Raw genomic sequence first — 19,870 nt, forward strand, 5'->3', positions numbered from 1 at the left:
TACTTGGCATTATCCAAAACTTTCAAAACTGAAAATTCAGGAAGCTGAACTGAGGGTTCAGAGCATTATGATAGTTTCTCTGCTGGGGTTCACCTACAGCTGCACACCCTAGATGTACCTGAAACCCATGGGATGTCAACTAAACCTGAGTTATCTGAAGCTGGAGTTGAATGAAATGGTGTTTTTCCAACTAGCTTGAAAATGGTCAAGGCTGGACATGCATCAGGAGAAGCCTAAGAAGAATCAAGTGTACAAGAACCATTAGCATGCAGTGCTGCAATTGGCACAGCACCTGCAGCAAGTCAGACTAGCTGTGTTTTCTTAGGAATTCGCAGTGCATGCAAAAGTGCATATGCATATATCTTTTTTCTCTTTGTATGATTGCCTTGAACTATATCACTTGGTTTATTTTGGACTAAAAAAGTTTTAAGGTTTTATTTATTGCTTGTCTGAAGTTTTTTATATAAAATGTGATCCTAAGAGTCATAGTTCAAATAATTTCCTAATACCTTCTGTCTTGAAAACTTCAGTTTTCAAGATACTTGGCCCTTTTTGATGAGGATGTAAGGCACAAAGTTTCTTGGCTGTAGTACTACATTGGAAAGAAACTGGAAATCATTAGCTAAAAGTAGTGATTTATATGAATTATACACCCCCTGAGGCATAGAGATTTTATCTTGAATTTAAATTTTTTGCTGCTTGCCAATGAAGTGTCAATGTGTTTCACCAAAGATGTTCTAGTAAAAAAATAAAAATAAATCTGTTTAAAAAGCAGCTTTTAATTAAAAAAGCTGATTCCAAATCGTCAGAGATACTGTTTGGGTGAATGCTCATCATTACCAAGGGTAAACAGGAGACAGAAAAACAAATGCATTTTCTGCCTGGCCTTTTTGGTTCTGTTAACCGCAGAGCTCCCTGCATGCTGCTACTGTTTATTAAAAAATAAATTAATATGAATTTCAAGCCAATGCTGTACGTGTCACATGCTGCTTTCAGAGTAGGAAATTATTTACTCAGTAGACTTCATGTATTTCCACTCACGTATGCAGCCATTTTTATTCATATTATAAGGGAACAGAATGAACTGAATTGTACATGTATTCAAAGAAACAGTACAAATTTGAACAGGAGACAGATGATCAATTATTAGGAGGTAGCATTGCATTGTGTGGTTCACCAGGAGCTTCAAGGGAGAAGAGAGAAACATTCAATACAGTAACAAAAAGGGTAAAGGGGGCAGAACTAGAATAAATCAGGGTTAGAATTGTATGCTGAGAGCTGGAGCAGAAAGAGCAAATCTAGGTGACAGGAAGTAAAATACTGCTCATCAACACAAACAGGGAGGAGAAAGACATCAAAACATGGGGACTCATGGTAAAATTGGCAGCTCAAGATGGTGACCGTGTGAAAATGTAAGGGAAAGGAGGTTTGGGGAATGTTTAAAGTAGTTTGGAAAGGGAGGAAATCAGACTTCGTTTTTTTTCAGATGAATGTTACCAAAACAAAACAAAAAGAAGAAAACAGTATGAAATAAAGTATTGCTACTGTCCTCTGCCTTAAAATTTTCGTGAGGAAGTAACCACCCTCCACTAAAGCATCCCATTGAAGTGGTCACAGCAAAGAGTTAAATTTGGAGAACATAAGATTTGAATCCTATGCCATCCTCTGCTTCCACCCCTCTTCCTCAGGCATACTTTGGTCCTGACCAGTTGGAAAACTGAGAAATCGTGCTTAGGTCTGGATTAAATGGATTATTTTAGGAGAGAATTTTTTAACTCATTGATTTATAACCACGGTGTAGTAGTCTGGAAATTAAGATATTGCCGTTCTCATATCCAGTCCAGAACATTTACTGAAGTGTTTGACTGTGCTTGAAGCTAAATAAGGTTCAGTAATGAATGCTATAAATTCCTTAGGCTGGAAACTACCAGGTTCTTCTGCTACAGATAATGTATGCAGTGTAAAACGCTTTTTCATGCAAAACCAGCTGATTGCTTCAGTTCCTTCAGGTCCATCCTCTGTCCTTCTGTACCATTGTAGAGTCAGTTCCTGGCAAAGCTATAATTTTCTGCTCAAAGGCAGGACCAGCTGCTGGTGGTCACAGTGTGAATGACTCTAGGAATATATGGGGTGGGATAATGTGCACACTTGTCCATGGGAAAATGACAGAGAAATGATTGGTCGACATTGCTAGCTGCAGCACAGGGTAGAATTTACTGCTGCTGCTCATGGCATCCAGCATCTGTACAGTGACATGTTCTTTCCATATGCTGTAACCTACGGTCTTCACTTTGATCCCACCCTAACATCTCAGTTTTGCACAATGGCCAAATCCCTTCAGTCCCTTTTCCCTTTGTTTTTTTTATTTACTGCCATTCTGTGGAAGATTAACACAGCTCCTGCACTGGTTACAGAGAATTACTGCATCAGTCTGTCTATTGTGTCTCTGCAATCCTAGCTCTTCATCATTGTACATTCTTTATGGATCCCATTACTTCCATCCCTTATCTAACTACTTCATAAAAACCACCTCACACATTTATAAAGCATGACAAGAGCATTACCATAAACTATGTTACTCTGCTCAGTAAACACATCATAGACTCTCCATAGGCTAATCACCTTAGTGGATAAAACTATCTGGGGATGAATTTATCTGCAGCAATCATATCAAAAGACAAATTGTATAGGACAACATCATTCTGTTTTTCCACAAGAGTTTAAGATCCTTACATCATTCTGTCTTGACTTAAAGCCTGCATTTTAAAGTTGCATATTGCTCATCATCCTTGTAATCAGTAAATGAATTTAGGAATATTTAACAGAAACCCTTAGTGCGAGATTTTCATGTATCATACGAAACAATAAAGGATGTGTTATAGGTGCAATAATCAATCTTGGGTATCTCTTGTGGTTGATGGGAAAAATAATATAGTTTCCTAATTTGGAGAGTAGGGTGAAGATAAAGGCATTTAATGAAAAGCATACGCAATTTTAGAGATACAGAAACATCAAGGTGTTTGGGGAAAGCCTATTGGCCAAGAATGAGACTCTGGCTGGACTAAACAGCACTCACATGGTTGACATAGAATAATTTCTAAATCCTTTCTTAGTAACTAATTCTAGTGCACAATTTTATATTCATTTCTCATCATCAGCTCTGCTTAAATCATATTTCTTATGAGCCTAATTATTCCACCCTATATTTCTTTCATTGTGTGTCTTTTCTGAGATTCATTTAACTTAACATCCATTCCTCGGATGCCTTTTTGTGGCAGCATTTAGAACAACATTTTGAGGCCCCAAGAACAGTATTCTGTAGTTCACTCAAAATTTAGGATATTTTCAGGACTGCTTCCACTTTGGATTTTCACTGCACTCTAGCAAAGAACTAGAGATGCCAATATTGGAAATGTTCGTTTCTGTTCAGCAGTAGCAATGTTCATTTCTCCACAGCTTTGATACCTAGAAAATTTGTTCTATGGCAGAATTGTGCAGCTATAAAGCAATGATCAGAATAGCATAGCAGCTCTTTTTAATCTGTATCTTATACTGCTGCCTGCAGTTGTAGGAGGAGCAGTGCTTGAATGCAGGCATATTACATCTATTTTGCCCAAGCTGTTTTTTTCTTTTTTTTATCCTCTCTGACATATCAAATATTAAATTTTCCAAACCACCCAAGTGACTAAGAGCAAGATTTCTTAAAAGATACTTCCATATTTTATGTTAGGCCTTACCAGGCCTACATAATTTAGACCAAGAAATCCCATTTACAAGTGATATAGACTTTCAGGAGTGTCATTTCTCTCCGAAAGTCAATGAAATTTAGAGTCATAATGCCTATTACTTTGTGATATGGAACTTATTTCCCAAAAATAACTTTTTTTTTCTCCTCCTGGAATGTTAAAGTCCTGCCTCTTCATATGTATCTGTCACTGGTATTCCAGAGCTGTAAATCCCACCAAAACTTCTAATTTCAAACCTCCATTTTTTAAAGTTGCTGTAAGTTGATCTCATTTGAAGTAAAAGAGATCTCATTAAAGGACTGAAGATTCCCACTAAGAGCACATTGGATTCTTGACTGCCTCTTGGGTTGCATATCTGCTTTTTGCAGTTCATCAATGCAAGAATGCTGATAGTACCTATTGCAATTAACTTGCAATACACCCTCTAAAAACAATCAAATGGATGGAGTGTGTGTATGGGTATGTGCAGCGAGCTCTGCCTGTCTGCTTTTACTGCTGTCTTGTCAGGGACTGCATACACACACAGTAGGTGGGATTTTCTCATAAACTGTGTCATTTTTGTGTATGTGTACACTGTACATGTGCATGCAAAATCATAATTAAAACTACCTATAACTGCTTCAATAACAGCTAGAAGCAAATTCCTCACCAGCATTCCTCTCCAGCCACTCTTGCCCTGTTGTCCTCTTGAATACCTCAGCCAGCGCTGGTTATTGCACTGCCATTTGAGATGCGTTGTGCCAGAGGCAGTAGCTAGAAGGCTGCCTTGTTTTTCTGGGTACCATTTTCCTTTGATTCATCTTTAAGAGATTTTCCTTTTTTTTTTTAATATGCATAAGAATAAGGTCCTGTGCAATTTTCTCAGGAGATCAATTTGCAAGGCTTTTTAGCAGAAAGATCTATTCTCTAGTGTGTATATTGGTTTGATATGGAAATCCATAAGCCTGCCCTAGATCCACCCACATCTCATACACTGGTGTGCTCTGGGTTTTCTTTGTGAATTCAAGAGTAGAATCTGGACCATTTCTCCTTTACAAAAATAATACTTATTTTTAATTTCTGTGAATAAAACAGTTCTCGAAGATCAGAGTCTGTCCTGGGTGTAAGTGTAAGAATCTGTAAATCTCTCAGATAAAAAGCCTCCTGTGGCTGATGGCAGAGACCATTAGTAGAAAACTGTAAAAGACTACAAATCCATGTGCTAATTAGAGCTTTGCATATCCCTGCTTCCCCTATTATACTGAATGGAAAATAAAATACAAATGAAAAAGAAAAGAGTGTTAGTATTCAAATGAAATATTAACATTTTGCTGAACAAAAATCTTATTATTATTTTCCTCTAGAAATTCTTTAGTTACCTATTTTTTTTGTAGAAAATTTTAATTTCATATAAATGGCCTTTATGTTGAAACAGCTCTAAGAACATTAGCTTATAGCACCATAAGTAACCAGAGATACCTGTGCTAAATGCACGTTGCGCCTCTTAGCTTATGAATTCTGACTCCAGAATCTATCAAAACTTTGGATTACTATGATATTAATTTCCAGGTGTATCTGACCTGCTTTGTTGAGCAGTTCTTCTCCAGATTTTGACCATGTGAAATGAGCCAACACAAACCAAGACAATAAGTTTGTTGGTCTTACTCAAAATAGGGTTGTTGTATCAGCGACATAGGAACTGGAGCCTGAACTAAACAGGAATGTTGCACCACCCACCAGGAAAGGGTTCTGTGGGCTCTCAGCCCACATAGTAGTAGCTTATTATTTCTTAAAGTAAAGTATAGTATTTCCCCCTCAGTGCAGTGTAGTCTGTAGTTCTGGCACATTAGCTGGCATAAACATTTTGATTAAAGCTTATGAATGTATTAATTACACCTGGGAAGTTTCCAAAGCTTATTCAAACTGCAAGCTCTTCGAACTGCAGCCCCTAAATCCAAAGTCTTCCTAGTAGATGTAAAAATGGCTGTCACAGGGTTGCCTTTTCTTTCTCTAGGATGTTTGTATAGAGGCATGAGGTAGCAAGGATGCAAATTTTTTTACCAGTTTGTTTCTGTAAGCAGGATTTTGGAAAGTTTTCATGTGTGAAGAATTTTTACTCTCACGTTGTTAAACATTTGCTTGAAGTCAAAAAACTTCAATTCTGTTTAAAGTTTTCTCTGATCTCCTAAGTCTAGCAACATCTGCATATACTTACGCACTTATCAGAATAATATATGGGTATGCAACCCTGAACAAGATAGCAAGTGGAACATTGACTCTCTAGTAATGTATAAAGCTGTACCAATAAACAGGGCTATCAAAACCAGTAACAGTCCTAATGAACTGCAGTAAATGGTGATAAATGGTGGTAAAATTGGTCTGTATGATTTCCTTAGCTTGTGTTCCTGTGGTGCATTTCTTATGGTGTAACAGAGGGTAGAACCTGACCAGCAAATCTGATTAAGTTTTTGAGTTTCACTATTTTTTGCAAGAAATACAAACAAGTTCTTACAACAACCTTCAACTGGATTAGGTTGCATGGTGCATTGACAATGAGATAGAAACAAAATCTAACAGAGGATCTGAATTCTAAAATCACTGGGCATATGACCCCTAAAAGAAAGGCATATCTTATCTATCAGCCGTGTGTGCCTCCGCCAAGCAACCCAAGAAGTCTCACCTAAGCAGTGCTTTGCTCATGCATTCATGCAGACATGCATTCATTAAGACTGACCTGCCCTAGGAAGGTCCATTAAGTGGAACTCATTTCAGGCACAGATGGTCCTGAATAGCTTAATGTCTGTCTGGTGGCCAGAGTAAGTGAATTCTTGATGGCCTTAGACTTCTGATCACATACATGCAGCCAAGGAGGAAATGAAAACATGTTTATCATTTTGATAAACAACCTCTTTCATTGCTGCAGGATGCTCCATGTAACTCAGCAGAGTCAAATACTATTAAATTGTCATCACTGTCAAAGAGAGAATGTATAAGTTTTGCTACCTGAGTCATACTTAATGACTTCCACAATGTATAACACAAATCAGTACTGCTGTTTGCCTTTTTTATGTTTGTTTACTGATAAGTTCAGGCTCAGCTAGAATACAGAGGCGAGTTATAATTTTGAAGTGCAAAATATGCTTTTATTATTACCTCTCAGCTAGAGATATAAAAAAAAAGAGATGACTAGAAGATGGCTTTTTGGCTTCTGTCTGGCATGCACTCAGACCCTGTAGGTGATCAGATATTTTAAATCACAGCCACCTACTGTAGTCTCATACTAATGATAAAATATCTTACTCTGCAGTGTATAAGCTCAAGGTGGCTTTGTAACAGAGACAAACATGAACATGATTTCAGGAGTTTAGTCTCCTTCAAGTAGAATTAAATCATTTGGAGGAGAAACAGTTGTTCTCATTTTACAGTGAGGGTGAGGTATTATTTCTGCAGTTTCATGTTTTAAGACTATGCAGAACAAAGACTTCTGGAAGGCTAGAAGACATGAACAAAATTGGAATGCCACAATAGTTTCCATCTTCAACAGCCCAGAATCCTTCCCAGCAGCCGATTCTGTCCCTCTTGCTTTGGTAGGCATCTCATTTGCTTCATGCAAAGCTGAGAGTATCCTGTGAACTGATAGCTCAGAAAGGATCAGCTGTTCTTATTATCAAGTCCTGGTAATGTTTGGTGTGAAGAGGATATAAGTCATGTTGAGGCATTTTCATTCATCTCTGAAGCTCCTTGTAGACAGAGCAAAGCTTTTCCTGATTTGCAAGTTCCTATTCCATTTCCAATCCTGTTGGGATTTTTTGGGGGCAGCAGGGAGTTAAGAAAACATAAGCTGTTTTTCTTGCCAGGTGGCTGAAGAAGCCACTCCATGAAATGTAACTGTCAACAAAACATTCAGAAGACACTTGCTTGGAGGGTTTTAGAGCCCTTTCTTCTGCTTTTAAGATTAATGGCAAATCCCCTTTTGACTTGAATGAGTTAGGTGAGGCTGTTATTGTGGAAACAAAGCCAGAAGCTACCTTAGCTCAATAGACCATAAACTTCAAAAAAAGATATTTCTGGGTTTGGTGACAATGATTCAAACTTTTGCTGCACTCACAGCCTATCAGGTCAATAATTCATAGTTTTTCAGGGCTCCCAGCACTGTAACATCTCACTGGGTCTTCCCATAACATAGAAGAATCACTGAGAAAAGAATCACTGGCTCAGGAGCAGAAGCCCTCAGATTCTGGCATTGCAGCATTTCCTGCTGCCCCCACCCCTCCCAAATTATAGGAAATAACTGAAAACCACGGAATAAAAAGGTACTTCACATATATATCTGCACATGTTGAATCTCTTTTCAGTGGAAAATGAAGATTGATTCACGTTCCCCTCCCTGCTCTAACTTGTTTCCTCATTCGTACAGCTGAAATAGAAATTGAAATTGGAAACAGCAGCCCACCCCCCAGTATATTTCTTATATATTTATATTTCTGTGAACAGCATAATCAAGAGCATGATTTTTCAATTTTTTTTTTCTTTTCCTAGTCTCACTGTTTTCATTTGAATTTGTCTGGATACTCCTCTCTATTCCCATTTTGTATGTGGCTTTTAATAAGTCTGTAACATGTATATGCATGGCTAGTACAATAGGTACCAGCAAAACACATGCCACGCAATGCTATCCAGTAGTCACACATAGGCTAATGAAAAGTCTGATCATACATGTCACATTTTCCAGGAAAACTGTGTGTGTAACTTTCAGAACTTTCTCCATGTGAAATGTATTTTTTTGTTTCTGTGTCAGCACTGGGAAGGGTCTTATTCTTATTATGTGGATTACAGTTATAGCTCATGCAGATGACAGTTCCAATTGACGTACTTAGCTGTCTAGCGGTAAAAGAAGTGGCTTTTTCATTGCTTTTATAGTTTCATTGTTTTTCCATTCTTAAGCAACTACACACTTTGGGTTAAATTATTTATTGCTGCAGCACCTTGTGCTTCCATGTAACAATTAAAGGTGTTATGAAGCTCATTCACCACAAACCCTTATTTTGCATAGTTAACCAAATAAGCAAAACTAGCTGATGTGGTTATTAGTACTCGTACAACAAATTAATAGAGAAAATTAAGCATTTAGCTTATTCACAGCTATTTACCACACAGTCTATGTAGTCTAAAATTAGAAATGCTTATTACTGCATACTTTATTGTTGAGGTTGCAATCAATAAAATCAGAAATCTTCCTTCTCTTAGGGCATGACCATAAGATGAATTAAACCAGTGAGACCATTTTCCTTGCTTTCAATATGATTTGGATGGGGGAACAGGGATTTTATCTGAGGAATTACTTCACAGAGAAATGCAACCATTCAGTGCTGAGTTGATTATCACAATTCCTCTTACTCCTAAGAGACACTTAAAAGACTCTTTGTCAGATGATGGCTTTCTGAATTGTTGGGATCTCTCTTCTCTGTCACCCATTGGCTTTCAAAAAGCTCGTGTCAGCAGGCCAAATGCACCTAATAACTAATACACGAAGCAGCATTTCTTTCCAGATGAGTTAAATATTTGCTGCAGAATTGGTCTTGACTCATGCTTGCAAACTCACCAGTGCTAAACCCCATGAACATAACACCTAAACTCATTTACCCTAATGAAAGTTCACAGGCTTTCATCTACTGACTCACCCTGGAAGGTGAGTGGTTTGAAAGTTTAATATTCTAAATAATTTCCACACTTTCTGGAGTTCCTGTTTATTGGTAGCTGTATCCACAGTACTTTGGATGCAACTTAATGGAACACCACTATGTGATCTTAACTGCATACAGTCACGGGGGATTCCTCCCTGTCCATCCAGCCCAGTGCTTCACCAAGAAATGTCACATTTGTAGAATCACCAGGTAACAGAACTTGCTTCTGAGCAGGGAGATGCCACTGGACTCCCAGACCTTTTCCAACATCCTTTGTTCACAGCCGGATGTTTATCAGCACCTCCACACTGCTTATTCTCAGACCTGGATACAGGGTTATGGAAGTATTCAAGGACTCTCAAAGTAGTTTCAAAAAGAGTGAAAGCGAAAGACAGGAATAAAGGTTTTTATACTATAGTAAAAGCAATGTACAGTTAACATTTCATAGTGGTATAAAGAAAACCTTCTTACACTTTGTGTTCTTCAGTAGGCTGTGCATGACATTTTGCACTAAGTTTAAACAAATCCTGCCAAATTTATACTGCAGTTTCATAAAGTAGCCAAATATCTGTGGGGACCAGACTAGCACTATAAATACTTGGTGATTATGAGCTAAATACAATCTGAACTGAGGAACTGGGAAATTACTTGAGCAGTGCATTAGCCCAATGTGGCTTCTCATCTCCTTGCCCTGTGCTGCTAAGGTGAATGGAAATAATACACTTGACACTTTGCTTCTGTGCATGGCATATGCCACAAACATCAAGTATTCATAAACCCTATGCCACTGTCTATCTGTCTATCACTCCTTTGTGTTCTCCGTCTAACTAAACTATTGCAAATGTTCACAAAGAACAAATACAGACAATTTAAGCCTGGTGATCTTGCTCACAATGGGAATGTTTCCTGCCTTAAAACTGCCAATTTACTGAGTGGGGTAGCAAAGGGAAGTGTTGTTGGAACATCCTGTAGTTCAGAGAGGTTGATTGTCATTCACTAGGGGCTGAGTACTGGCATAAAATCAAATATTTGGAGCAAAATCTCATTTTTACATGGATTCCTTAGCCCCTGTCCTTGTACAATAGAATATTTGGGGGAAGAGGCCTCCAATATTACAAGCACAAAATCAGCCAACAGTTGTTGCACATTTTCTGTAATATTCCTCAGGCCCAAACCTTGACACATTAATTTTTAGGCCAAAAATTCTGCTGATGCCAGAGAAGATTCTAAAATAATACAGGCAAACTATAGCTACTTTAGAGAGACATTTATCTACATTTCCTATTAAAACTGCAGTATGCTAGCACCTGGCTTATGCAGGAGCAAACATAATGGGAAAAAGAACATAATCCCACCCATATAGAAGCTGTGCAGAGATGCAGACAGGAGCATGCCTGGGTGCTTTGATTAGCCACTGCTGCTCTTCCTAACCAGAGTGTCAATATTCTTTTCTTTTTCTTCTTTTTTTTTCTTCTTTCTTTTTTTTTTTTGCCAGAAGGAGGAACGTGTGAAGTTATAGCAGCACACAGATGCTGTAATAAGAATCGAATTGAGGAAAGATCACAAACAGTAAAATGTTCCTGTCTACCTGGGAAAGTGGCTGGGACTACAAGAAACAGACCTTCCTGTGTTGATGGCAAGTAGCTCCTCCTGTATATATGTCTCTGTTTGTGTACCATCCAGTAAATAGCTTTAAGTCTATAGCTTATGCTTAGGAATTTTGTTGTGTTCTCTGTTTAATGTAACAGAAAAATCCTAACGCATAAGCACACATTTACACCACCTTGTCTGCTACTTTAGTGCATGGTTCTGTGCACCTGGGTCATGTTAAGATTTACTCAAAAAGTGAGACTATAGCATTCAGTATAGGCACTTAGATACGTATAGCAGATCTGTGGCAGTATCAAGCCCTTAATAAATAACTGGACAAAATTACCCCCTGCATCACTTCACAGGACCGCCCCCAGTGCTACAATAGTTCTGATTCATAAATATTTCAAAGGACAACAACCGTTCACTTTGATTTAACCAGCCATTTGAAAACTCAGTGGCAAAACAAAGACAAATAAGTAAATCCTGTGATCTTGTCCTGTAATAAATACAACAGAAAGCTAGGGAAAAAAAGCCAACCTTTATCTTTGAAATCACTGGTGCTGTTTCTTGTCATGGGAATTGGTTTTTTTGCTGAAGGAAAACCACTGTGTTACTTGTGTTTGGGTTTCATATCAGGTCTAGCTCCACAGGGTGTATTCCTCTCTGGGGCTCCCCTGCCACTGTTGCAAAGTAAAACCATGCAGCAGTCAGGGAAAGAGCCATGGCTTCGAAGTGCTTAACAAAATATAAATCACATAAAGAAGACTGGGAGTAAATGATACTAATCCCATTAGTTACCCTTCCCAAACACACCGCTTCTTGTTGCAGAGTCCCTCTGTGCAGCAGCTGTGTGAAATGAGCATCTCACAAAAGTTCCTCACTGTTCTTTATGAGAAATGTTTGGTGCTGTTGTTTGTATAACCCCACTGCCCAAAAGGGCTCCAAAGAGCCAGGTTTTGTTCTGACCAGAGCTGAGGTGGGCTCTGCTTTGGGCTCTCCTCATCCTTCCCATTCCTGGATTTCCAGGGGTGGTGGTGTAGCTGGAGGTTTTGGAAGCAGCCAAGCTTTTCTCTTCAAGGCTGTCTCTTGGCATTCAGCTTCCCCACAAGTGAGTGGGAGGGAGCAGCTCTACAAGCAAACCTTGGGAAATTTGCTTCTTCTGGGTACCTTTCCTCAATCACTTGCTGAAAAGGCACTAGCAAGGGAGCAGAGGATGGTATGGTTGTAGCCCAGTGTGGGGCAGGATTATGGATGGGTGTTGTGGACTTGAGGATTGTGTAAACAAAGCTCTGAAGCTTGCACATTTCAACACCAGAAAGATGAGATTGGGGTGCCTTGGACGGATGTTTTCTCAGCAAGTATATGTGGTGTGTCTGTATCTGGTTTACATATTAAAGATAGAATGAAAATGCCTTATTATTTCAAAAAGAGCATTTTATATACACAAAATTGCTTTATTTCTGTGAAATCATGCAGTATTTCATAGCTTGTTACACTGAGAATGCAGTGCATCTTCTGAACTTGGGACTATAAACATGCTATAAATGCATCTGGAAATGATTGTGCTTTAGTCCACATTCTGTCATTCTGATATTGCCTGATTACCCTGATAAAAATAAGCTTTTCTTTTTCTGTTAAGCACCCTCCTAAAGCTGTAGTTGAAACCTGCAGCTGGCCTTAACCAAAGCTCAACTCTGCAAGCCTTGAAGAATTTCAAGTTCTTCAGCAGGTCATGAAAAACAGAGGCACTGGATAGAGCAGAGACACCGTTAATTCACATCTCATAATTCTGTTCAGAGAAGAGGAGCTCAAAGTATTCTGTGTGAAGAAAAAAGCTGGGTGCAGGTGTGGATTGGAGCCTAATTGCTCTGTCAGGATTACAATGAAAAGAAATGTTATTGTGTGGAATTTTGAAAGGAGTAGGGATAAAACAATGACTAATATAAAGCTAGTCTCATTGAAGTCATCAGTAAGATTCACAGTAACTTCAAAGACAACAAATGTGAACTACAAAGGAATGTCTTCTCCTTTCAAGTTTAGTTGTTGTAGTCAGCCCATAGCTTCTGTTGTAGATGGAGGGTGAACTGTTCAAAAGCCCAATATTCAGTTTGTAAAAATTAATAGAAGGGGCATTTTCTTCTGCTTTTGTTTTATCCCAGAATTCACTTTGTGACTTTGGCATACTGACCTGCTTTAAGTCAAAACTTTGACCTATTTAGTAGTTCTGTTCTTGCGAAAGCAAACTCCCAGAACTTCCCATGGGTGTCCCATTAACCTCAGGATTTTAACGCACACAAAGCTTTGGGATTTGCTGTTTCTTTTGTATACAGGGGCACTTCAAATTGCCATATACAGTATTTTACCTCCTTTACCTACCATACTGAAGGGATTAAGCAATCTCACATTGAATTTTACTCTATATATGATTCCAAGCCCTAATCTCCTAATCTGTCACTAAGAAAGCTTGCTTGGGTTCACTAACCAAAATTCCGTGGGTGTTCAGGTACAGCAGTATACTCCCACCTGACCAGGCTGAGCGTCTTTGAGAAATAACAGTGAGTGGGAGATCCCATGTTAGCAGTTTGACTCCCATCTGTGGTTGACTATTACCTTGAGCCATTGCCACATATGGACGATGGCTGCTTAGAAATGTGTATAAAACGAGCTGAAACTCAGACTTGCCCTGTTTACACCATTTGCCCGAACTGAAACATAATGGAATCAGAAACAAACTTTTGGTATTTCTCAGTCTAATATCATCAGGAAAATACTTCATCAGGGCTGGTGCTTTTACAGATAGAGTTCATGTTACAGAGGAGGGGTTGCATTGCCTTGCACTCCTATTGCTCCAGGACACAGCTGGCCTGTGTGGGTGGCACTGTGTGGAGAGCTGGGTTTGTTTTCTGTTTAATAGAGAATACAATTATACATAGGAGTCAGCTTAACCTTTTTAATAAGAATCAGGAGTGATAAGTGGTCCTTTTGTCCTCTTGCTGTGAGATATCACAGATAGCACAACATAGGACACCATAGCACATATGACTAATGCATGCATCCCTCCTTCTGAATGAGCTGACATTCAGGTTAAGTATGTGGTTTTGCACTATGGAGCTATGAAGTTCAGGAAGTTGCCATCTATTCCTAAGCATCACTTCCTGCCAAGTCGAACAAACTTAAGAAAGTATAGTGAGGCCAGACTGTGGCAACCTCAGACGTTATAAATTATTCCTTGCTGCTCATTCAGTAGACACTCTCCTACAACCTGCCTCAATCACCAATGAATTATGTAGGAGCAACAGTGAAAGCAAACAAAAGCCAAATCTTATCATGAAACAGAACTGCCAGTTTCTGTTTCTTTGTCTCTCGTGTTGCACATTTACTTTCATGATTCCCTTCATTACTTCAAGGTCTTTTGTTTTTTTTTTTTTTTTGAAGGATGGTTTTGAATGGTCCTTTTCCTTCCTACAGTTTGTCTTGTGTGCCACTTGGCAGTAGCACATACCATGAGCATCAGTCTGTTCAGCTTTCTGTCACGGCTGTTATTATTTTCTTCATTTGTTCAAATACGTCTCCAGAGCGAGTCCAAATGGATTTGTGCTACAGCAGCTTGAGAGAATCCTTTTTTGAAGGGGGGGAAAGCAGTGCCGAACATGTTTAGGGAGTCCCCAGCCCTCTGCTTCCAGAGCACAAAGGACTCTGAGCACAGCTCAGAGTGTAACTAACCTGCCCCACAGTGATGCTGTTGGACACAGCGTGTACACTGGCTGTCTGAAGGTACCACTTCAACTCCTGATCTAATACCCTGCCCACCTACTTCAGAGACAGTGGGGACCAGCAAAGGGTTTGAATCTGTAGCTCAGACTAGCGTGCAGACCCCTCTAGCCTCATGCTTTGATGGACCTGCTCTCTTTCATTTTCCCGTTACTGCAGGCACTTTTGTGTGACGTACAGGCTATTTCTGCAAGGGTTTCTTAGCCATACTTCTAAATTCACACCTTCCCTCTCCACTTTGCTTACAAACAGCTTGTCTTGCTCATTTCAGAAGCCCATGAATTTTCATACTCCTGCAATAAGCTCTGTGGGCCTATGAGGGCACTTGGGTGTTGGCACAAATAGCTGGGATTTGTCCCCTTGTTAGCTGTTGCATGGCTAGTACAATTTATCCTGTGTGTTGAGGTTCTATTCCTTCTGTAACTGCTTTCTTCTTTTGGTATTGTGGTTATCTAAGAGACACATTCCCACTACTGTCCTCTGTTTCTTTACAGCAATGCTTCTTGCATCTTCCTGTTAGGGTCAGTGTGCACATGACGATTGTCCTCTCAGGTGTCAAGCCCACATCCTTTAGAAAATGAGTTGGTGGCTCCAAAACTTTAGTTGTTTTTTCTTAAGTTAATTTTCTTTATCCCATATAAACCTAAAAGAATTCACTAAGACAAACAAAATCCCCTCGTATATTTCTCTTTTTTAAATAGATATTTGTCTTTTTTAGAATTTTTCACCATTCCCAGTAGATCTTTTACATTAAGTGGGAGAAAGATTTCTTCTATTGTTCATCTTATTCACTACTTCATCTTACAGAACACAAAAATGAAATTAATCCCGTATTTCCCATTCTCCCAGATCAGCTTTGGATAACATCACATTTCAAATCATAGAATCACAGCATCATTTAGGTTGGAAGAGACTTTCAGGATCATCAAGTCCAACCGTTAACCCAGCACTACCAAGCACACTACTAAACCATGTCCCTAAGTGCCACATCTTTTAAATACTTCTAGGGCAGCCTGTTCCAATGCTTGACAACCCTTTTGTCCTATAATATATGAAATATTAACATGCATGTACATACTTCTGATTTCTATTAGTTTGAGGATTATCCATCACTACCCACCATGTGACCCTGTGAATTTGCATCAGACCTCATCATGGCAGCATTAAGAAATTAAATACAAGTCTTAATGACCACTGGGAGAACTGTGACACCTAATGCCTCTCTGTGCCAGCACCTCACAACTCTCCACTCATGCTACTGGATGGTTGGTACTACACATCCTTATTTTTCCATGTCCAATAGTGGGAGCAGAGAGAACAACATTCATCAGCACATGCTCCCTTTGCTGGCACTTGGCCTCCTTTCTTTCACCCAGGACCTGCAACTGAAAGCATCATACCAGGTATGTCACTCCTTGGGCAGACATTAAGTGCAGCCATGGTGTTGACATGAGCTAATTTCTTTTGGTTTTTAAATTACGGATGTCTACTGTACAGTGAGCATTCATTATTTGAGTGCTGTGTTCCTGCAGTACAGATGTGCAGCATATCCCCCCATGAGACCCTGAGCTGGTGCACAGCCCAGGCATCGTCCTGTGCTACCCCAGATCGTACTGGCTAAGAGATGGGAATGGTAAACACAGAAACTGCCTGGCTCTCCCTGGAGTGAGTGCAAGATTCAAGTCCTGCAGAGTCAAATGAAAGATTCCTATTGACTTTGGGTCAGGTCCTTAGTAAATGCTTTGTTAGATATAATCCTGTATCTATCAGCACTTACATCAAGTGAAAACAGTTCACAGTCACAAAGCCAATAGTTTTCTATTTATCTAATGTGTACATTAGGTGGTATCACTAGAAAGCCTTTTTTTTCCCCCACTCTGAAAATACTTCAAATCAATTCTTATTTCTTGAAGAAAGGGGAAAAAAATACGTTTTGAAATCCAAGGAGTCAGCTTTTCATCCCTCTAACTGTGTTTCGGCCTAGATAAGAAGAGATCTCAGGGTCCCATACTATTAATGCTCTGTCTATATGAATAACGAGCAGGCTTGGTGAATTATTCCACACTCCTGGGAAAATCTATAGTCCTGTCCTTCTGCAGTACCAATGGAACGGAGCAGGAGACTCGTATTTTTTTTTTGACTTGGTGAATTCAGATTACTTCATTTGTAAGGAGGAAGAAAAATGTTTCTGCTCCCCACTGACACCCATTTGATAAGCTCAAAAAGAAATTCAGTATATCACATGCACTATTAAAAAGAGGATATATATAGAGAGAGAAGCCTAACTGTATAGTGGAGTATTTTAAGACTTTGCTTTTGTCAAAAACATGAAATGCCCTTGCAGCCACCCTGAAATGACAGCCAGACCCTGAGAGGTGCTGACTTCAGGGGAGCAAAAGCAAAACTGGCAGTGATGAGGCAGAGTAATTAGTTCATTTACCAAGGCACAGCAGCTCTCATTACCTGTTTGCCTTGTAATCTGCAGGGCAGAAGCTGAATGGAGCAGAGGGGAGGTGTGTGCCTGACCCTGCTGATGATGGGTGAGCTTTTGTGCTGGAACACAGTAGCATCTCCTGAACCCAGGAGCAACCTGAGGAGAGCAGAGAGTCCATGTTTCTCCTTGAACAAGTATGTGTACAAGCATATGTATGTGTGTATACATATATATGTATAGCTGTGCACATGCTGCAGAGTCATCCTGCCATGGGTGGTACATCAATGCAGTGCTGTTCAGATATGTATGTATGTTTCAGTGATTAAGGTGCACAGGGGAGAGATATTGAAGGGTCAGATTCAAGCCAACCTGAGCCAGAATCTGCAGCAAGGGCTGCTGAGCCAGAAGCTTCCCTTCTCTCAGCAAGGGCTGCATTGTTTGTGCACATGCAAACATCCACCGGGCATTAGGGGGAAGTAGATGGATGATCATGTCTTTTTGGTGTGAAGATGGTGCAGCTAATGAGATCGTCTGACTGTGGGTTTATGTGAGTACATCTTCATCTCAGCTATAATTTATCTCCCTACCTATCTCTTACATTTCTTTCTTTTCCAATTGACATTGCGGTTTCCTGCATAGCAAAGCAACCACCCTTTTTAATATCAAGCCCATAGAACAGCTGACTAATCCACCCCGATAAAGTACAGGGAGCTCACTTAAATCCCAATTTCCACAAGAAAAACATTTTCTTTTTCTACTTAAGAGAGGAAAAAAGCCATCAGTCATGGCACTGTCTCCATCTGTGTGAGGGGTGGTCATTTTTCCAGGCTCCAGCTGACAGGTTTCAGTGCTGACACAAAGGGAACACAGCCCTTGCAGCCAACCAAGGTGTACAAACTGCAGCCTTATGGTGAAATTAGAGAATAGCATGGCTGCATAGCAGTGTGAAGACATACAGGAACATATAATTACTTCACCTCCGTACAGAGGAAAGTAACCTTTCTGTCAAATACTTGCAATAAACCCACTACAAGCTAAATGGAAAAACAGTAGGAGTTTTCTCCTCTTATAGGTATCTTAAAGTGTTAATCACAGCACTGGAAAGAGCCTGGTAAGGGGGTCTGGGGGCACAGAGAGCTGGCACGGAGGGCAGCTGACCACAGCAGTGTGACAGTCACTGCAGGGAAAAAGAAGCACAAGCTGGGTGGGAACAGCCACAGGCAGGACCATGCAGGTCAGCCCTGTGAGTTCAGGTAGCATAAGGATTGGCAAGCGTGGAGGACATCTCAGAGAAGGGGTTTTCATAGCTTTTGCATACACTGATCTACATCAGTGAGCCCAGAGGAAGCCTGAGGAGGGGCAGCAGCCCCTGTGACCTATCTGCAAATATACAGATGGTAGATGTAGAGGCAAAAGAATCTTCAGGGATGCTCTTACAACTAGCCAGCATACAGCAATGCTGAGGGAGAGATCTCCAAATGTCAGGAACTAGATGGAAAAAGCCTGTCCAAGAAGAGATCACAGGACTGGAGTGAGTAGTGGTGTGTCAGAGCCAAAAAGCTTTGTTTGGGGATTAACAAAGAAGTAGATCAGCAGAGTAAGATCTGGATATCTAGGAGGTGCTTTTGTGTAAGACATTTGATGTAATCATATCTACCACACCTACCACAAGATATGGAGTCTGTTCTGTGTCTGCAGCAAGGCAGCAAGCAAAAAAGCTTTGCTATCATTTACTACATCTGCATGGAGTGATGTTGCCAGCTCTTACAGGATGTGTGGCAACTCAGGAGTAACAGATTTAAACCATTACACCATGCCTTTAAAAAAACACTGGATTTATCTGTGCTTTGTTGCACATTCGTGTGTGGTCCGAGTGCAGCATACAAAATACGTTCAGAGAGTGGTTTGACACCCCAAGAAGGATTTTCAGCTGATATAAACTGGCTCTTGAAATCCAGAGAGACCTGCTAGTTTCTGCCAAATGATGGCATGGTTAGTTGCGTTTAGGAGAGCAAACAGAATGGCAACTGGCTATTAATCCTTGTTCACAGTCTTCAGGGAATATACGGGACCAGCATTCAGCTCATCAGTGGCCAAGAGGAGCTTAGAGAAACGTTAAGGTCAAGTTAGCATCTGTGCTGTATCCCCTTACACCAAATCTTTGCAGTAATTCAGATCATAATCTGTCTCTGCCAGAAAGACCATATTACTAAATGGGTAATTCTGCATAAGATCATGTCATACATCTTTTCTGCATCAGATACTGTGTTTTCAGTGCACCAGGGCTGTGAAATGCTGCTTGTCTACAGGTGTCTTTAATACAGTACAGAAAATACGTGATCAGATTATTGCAGAGCATTAGGCCTTTTTTTCTTCTCATTCAAAGCTGCATTCTATCTGTAAACATGGAGCTAGTTCACAAAGCTTGAATGTGGTTTGTGGAATTAGGATTTGAATAAGAAAGAAGTGGATGATTAAGTAAAAACGAGAAATGTTACATTGCGTGCTCTCTCTAAATTAGGAGACAAAAACCTGAAGTTATTCTACACTGAAATTTTAAAGAGGCAGCAATCAAATTTTTGTAAGAAGAATACACATCATTAATCCTTTTACTGTTGCAGTGAGCTCAAGAAAAGAGTCACTGACTTAGCACTGGGATTGTC

At 39.8% G+C, this 19,870-nt stretch overlaps 1 protein-coding gene across 1 annotated transcript in view; it reads left to right on the plus strand.

The window, feature by feature from the left end:
- Positions 1 to 19,870, plus strand: part of TAFA1 (TAFA chemokine like family member 1) — a 214,028-nt gene that overhangs the window by 159,569 nt on the left and 34,589 nt on the right. The window contains exon 3 of the mRNA XM_005149404.4: positions 10,905 to 11,045. Coding sequence (XP_005149461.1) covers positions 10,905 to 11,045 — 141 coding nt within the window. The remainder of the gene's footprint in view (positions 1 to 10,904; positions 11,046 to 19,870) is intronic.

This window comes from Melopsittacus undulatus, chromosome 9 (genome assembly GCF_012275295.1).
Source record: "Melopsittacus undulatus isolate bMelUnd1 chromosome 9, bMelUnd1.mat.Z, whole genome shotgun sequence".
Taxonomy (NCBI): Eukaryota; Metazoa; Chordata; class Aves; order Psittaciformes; family Psittaculidae; genus Melopsittacus; species Melopsittacus undulatus.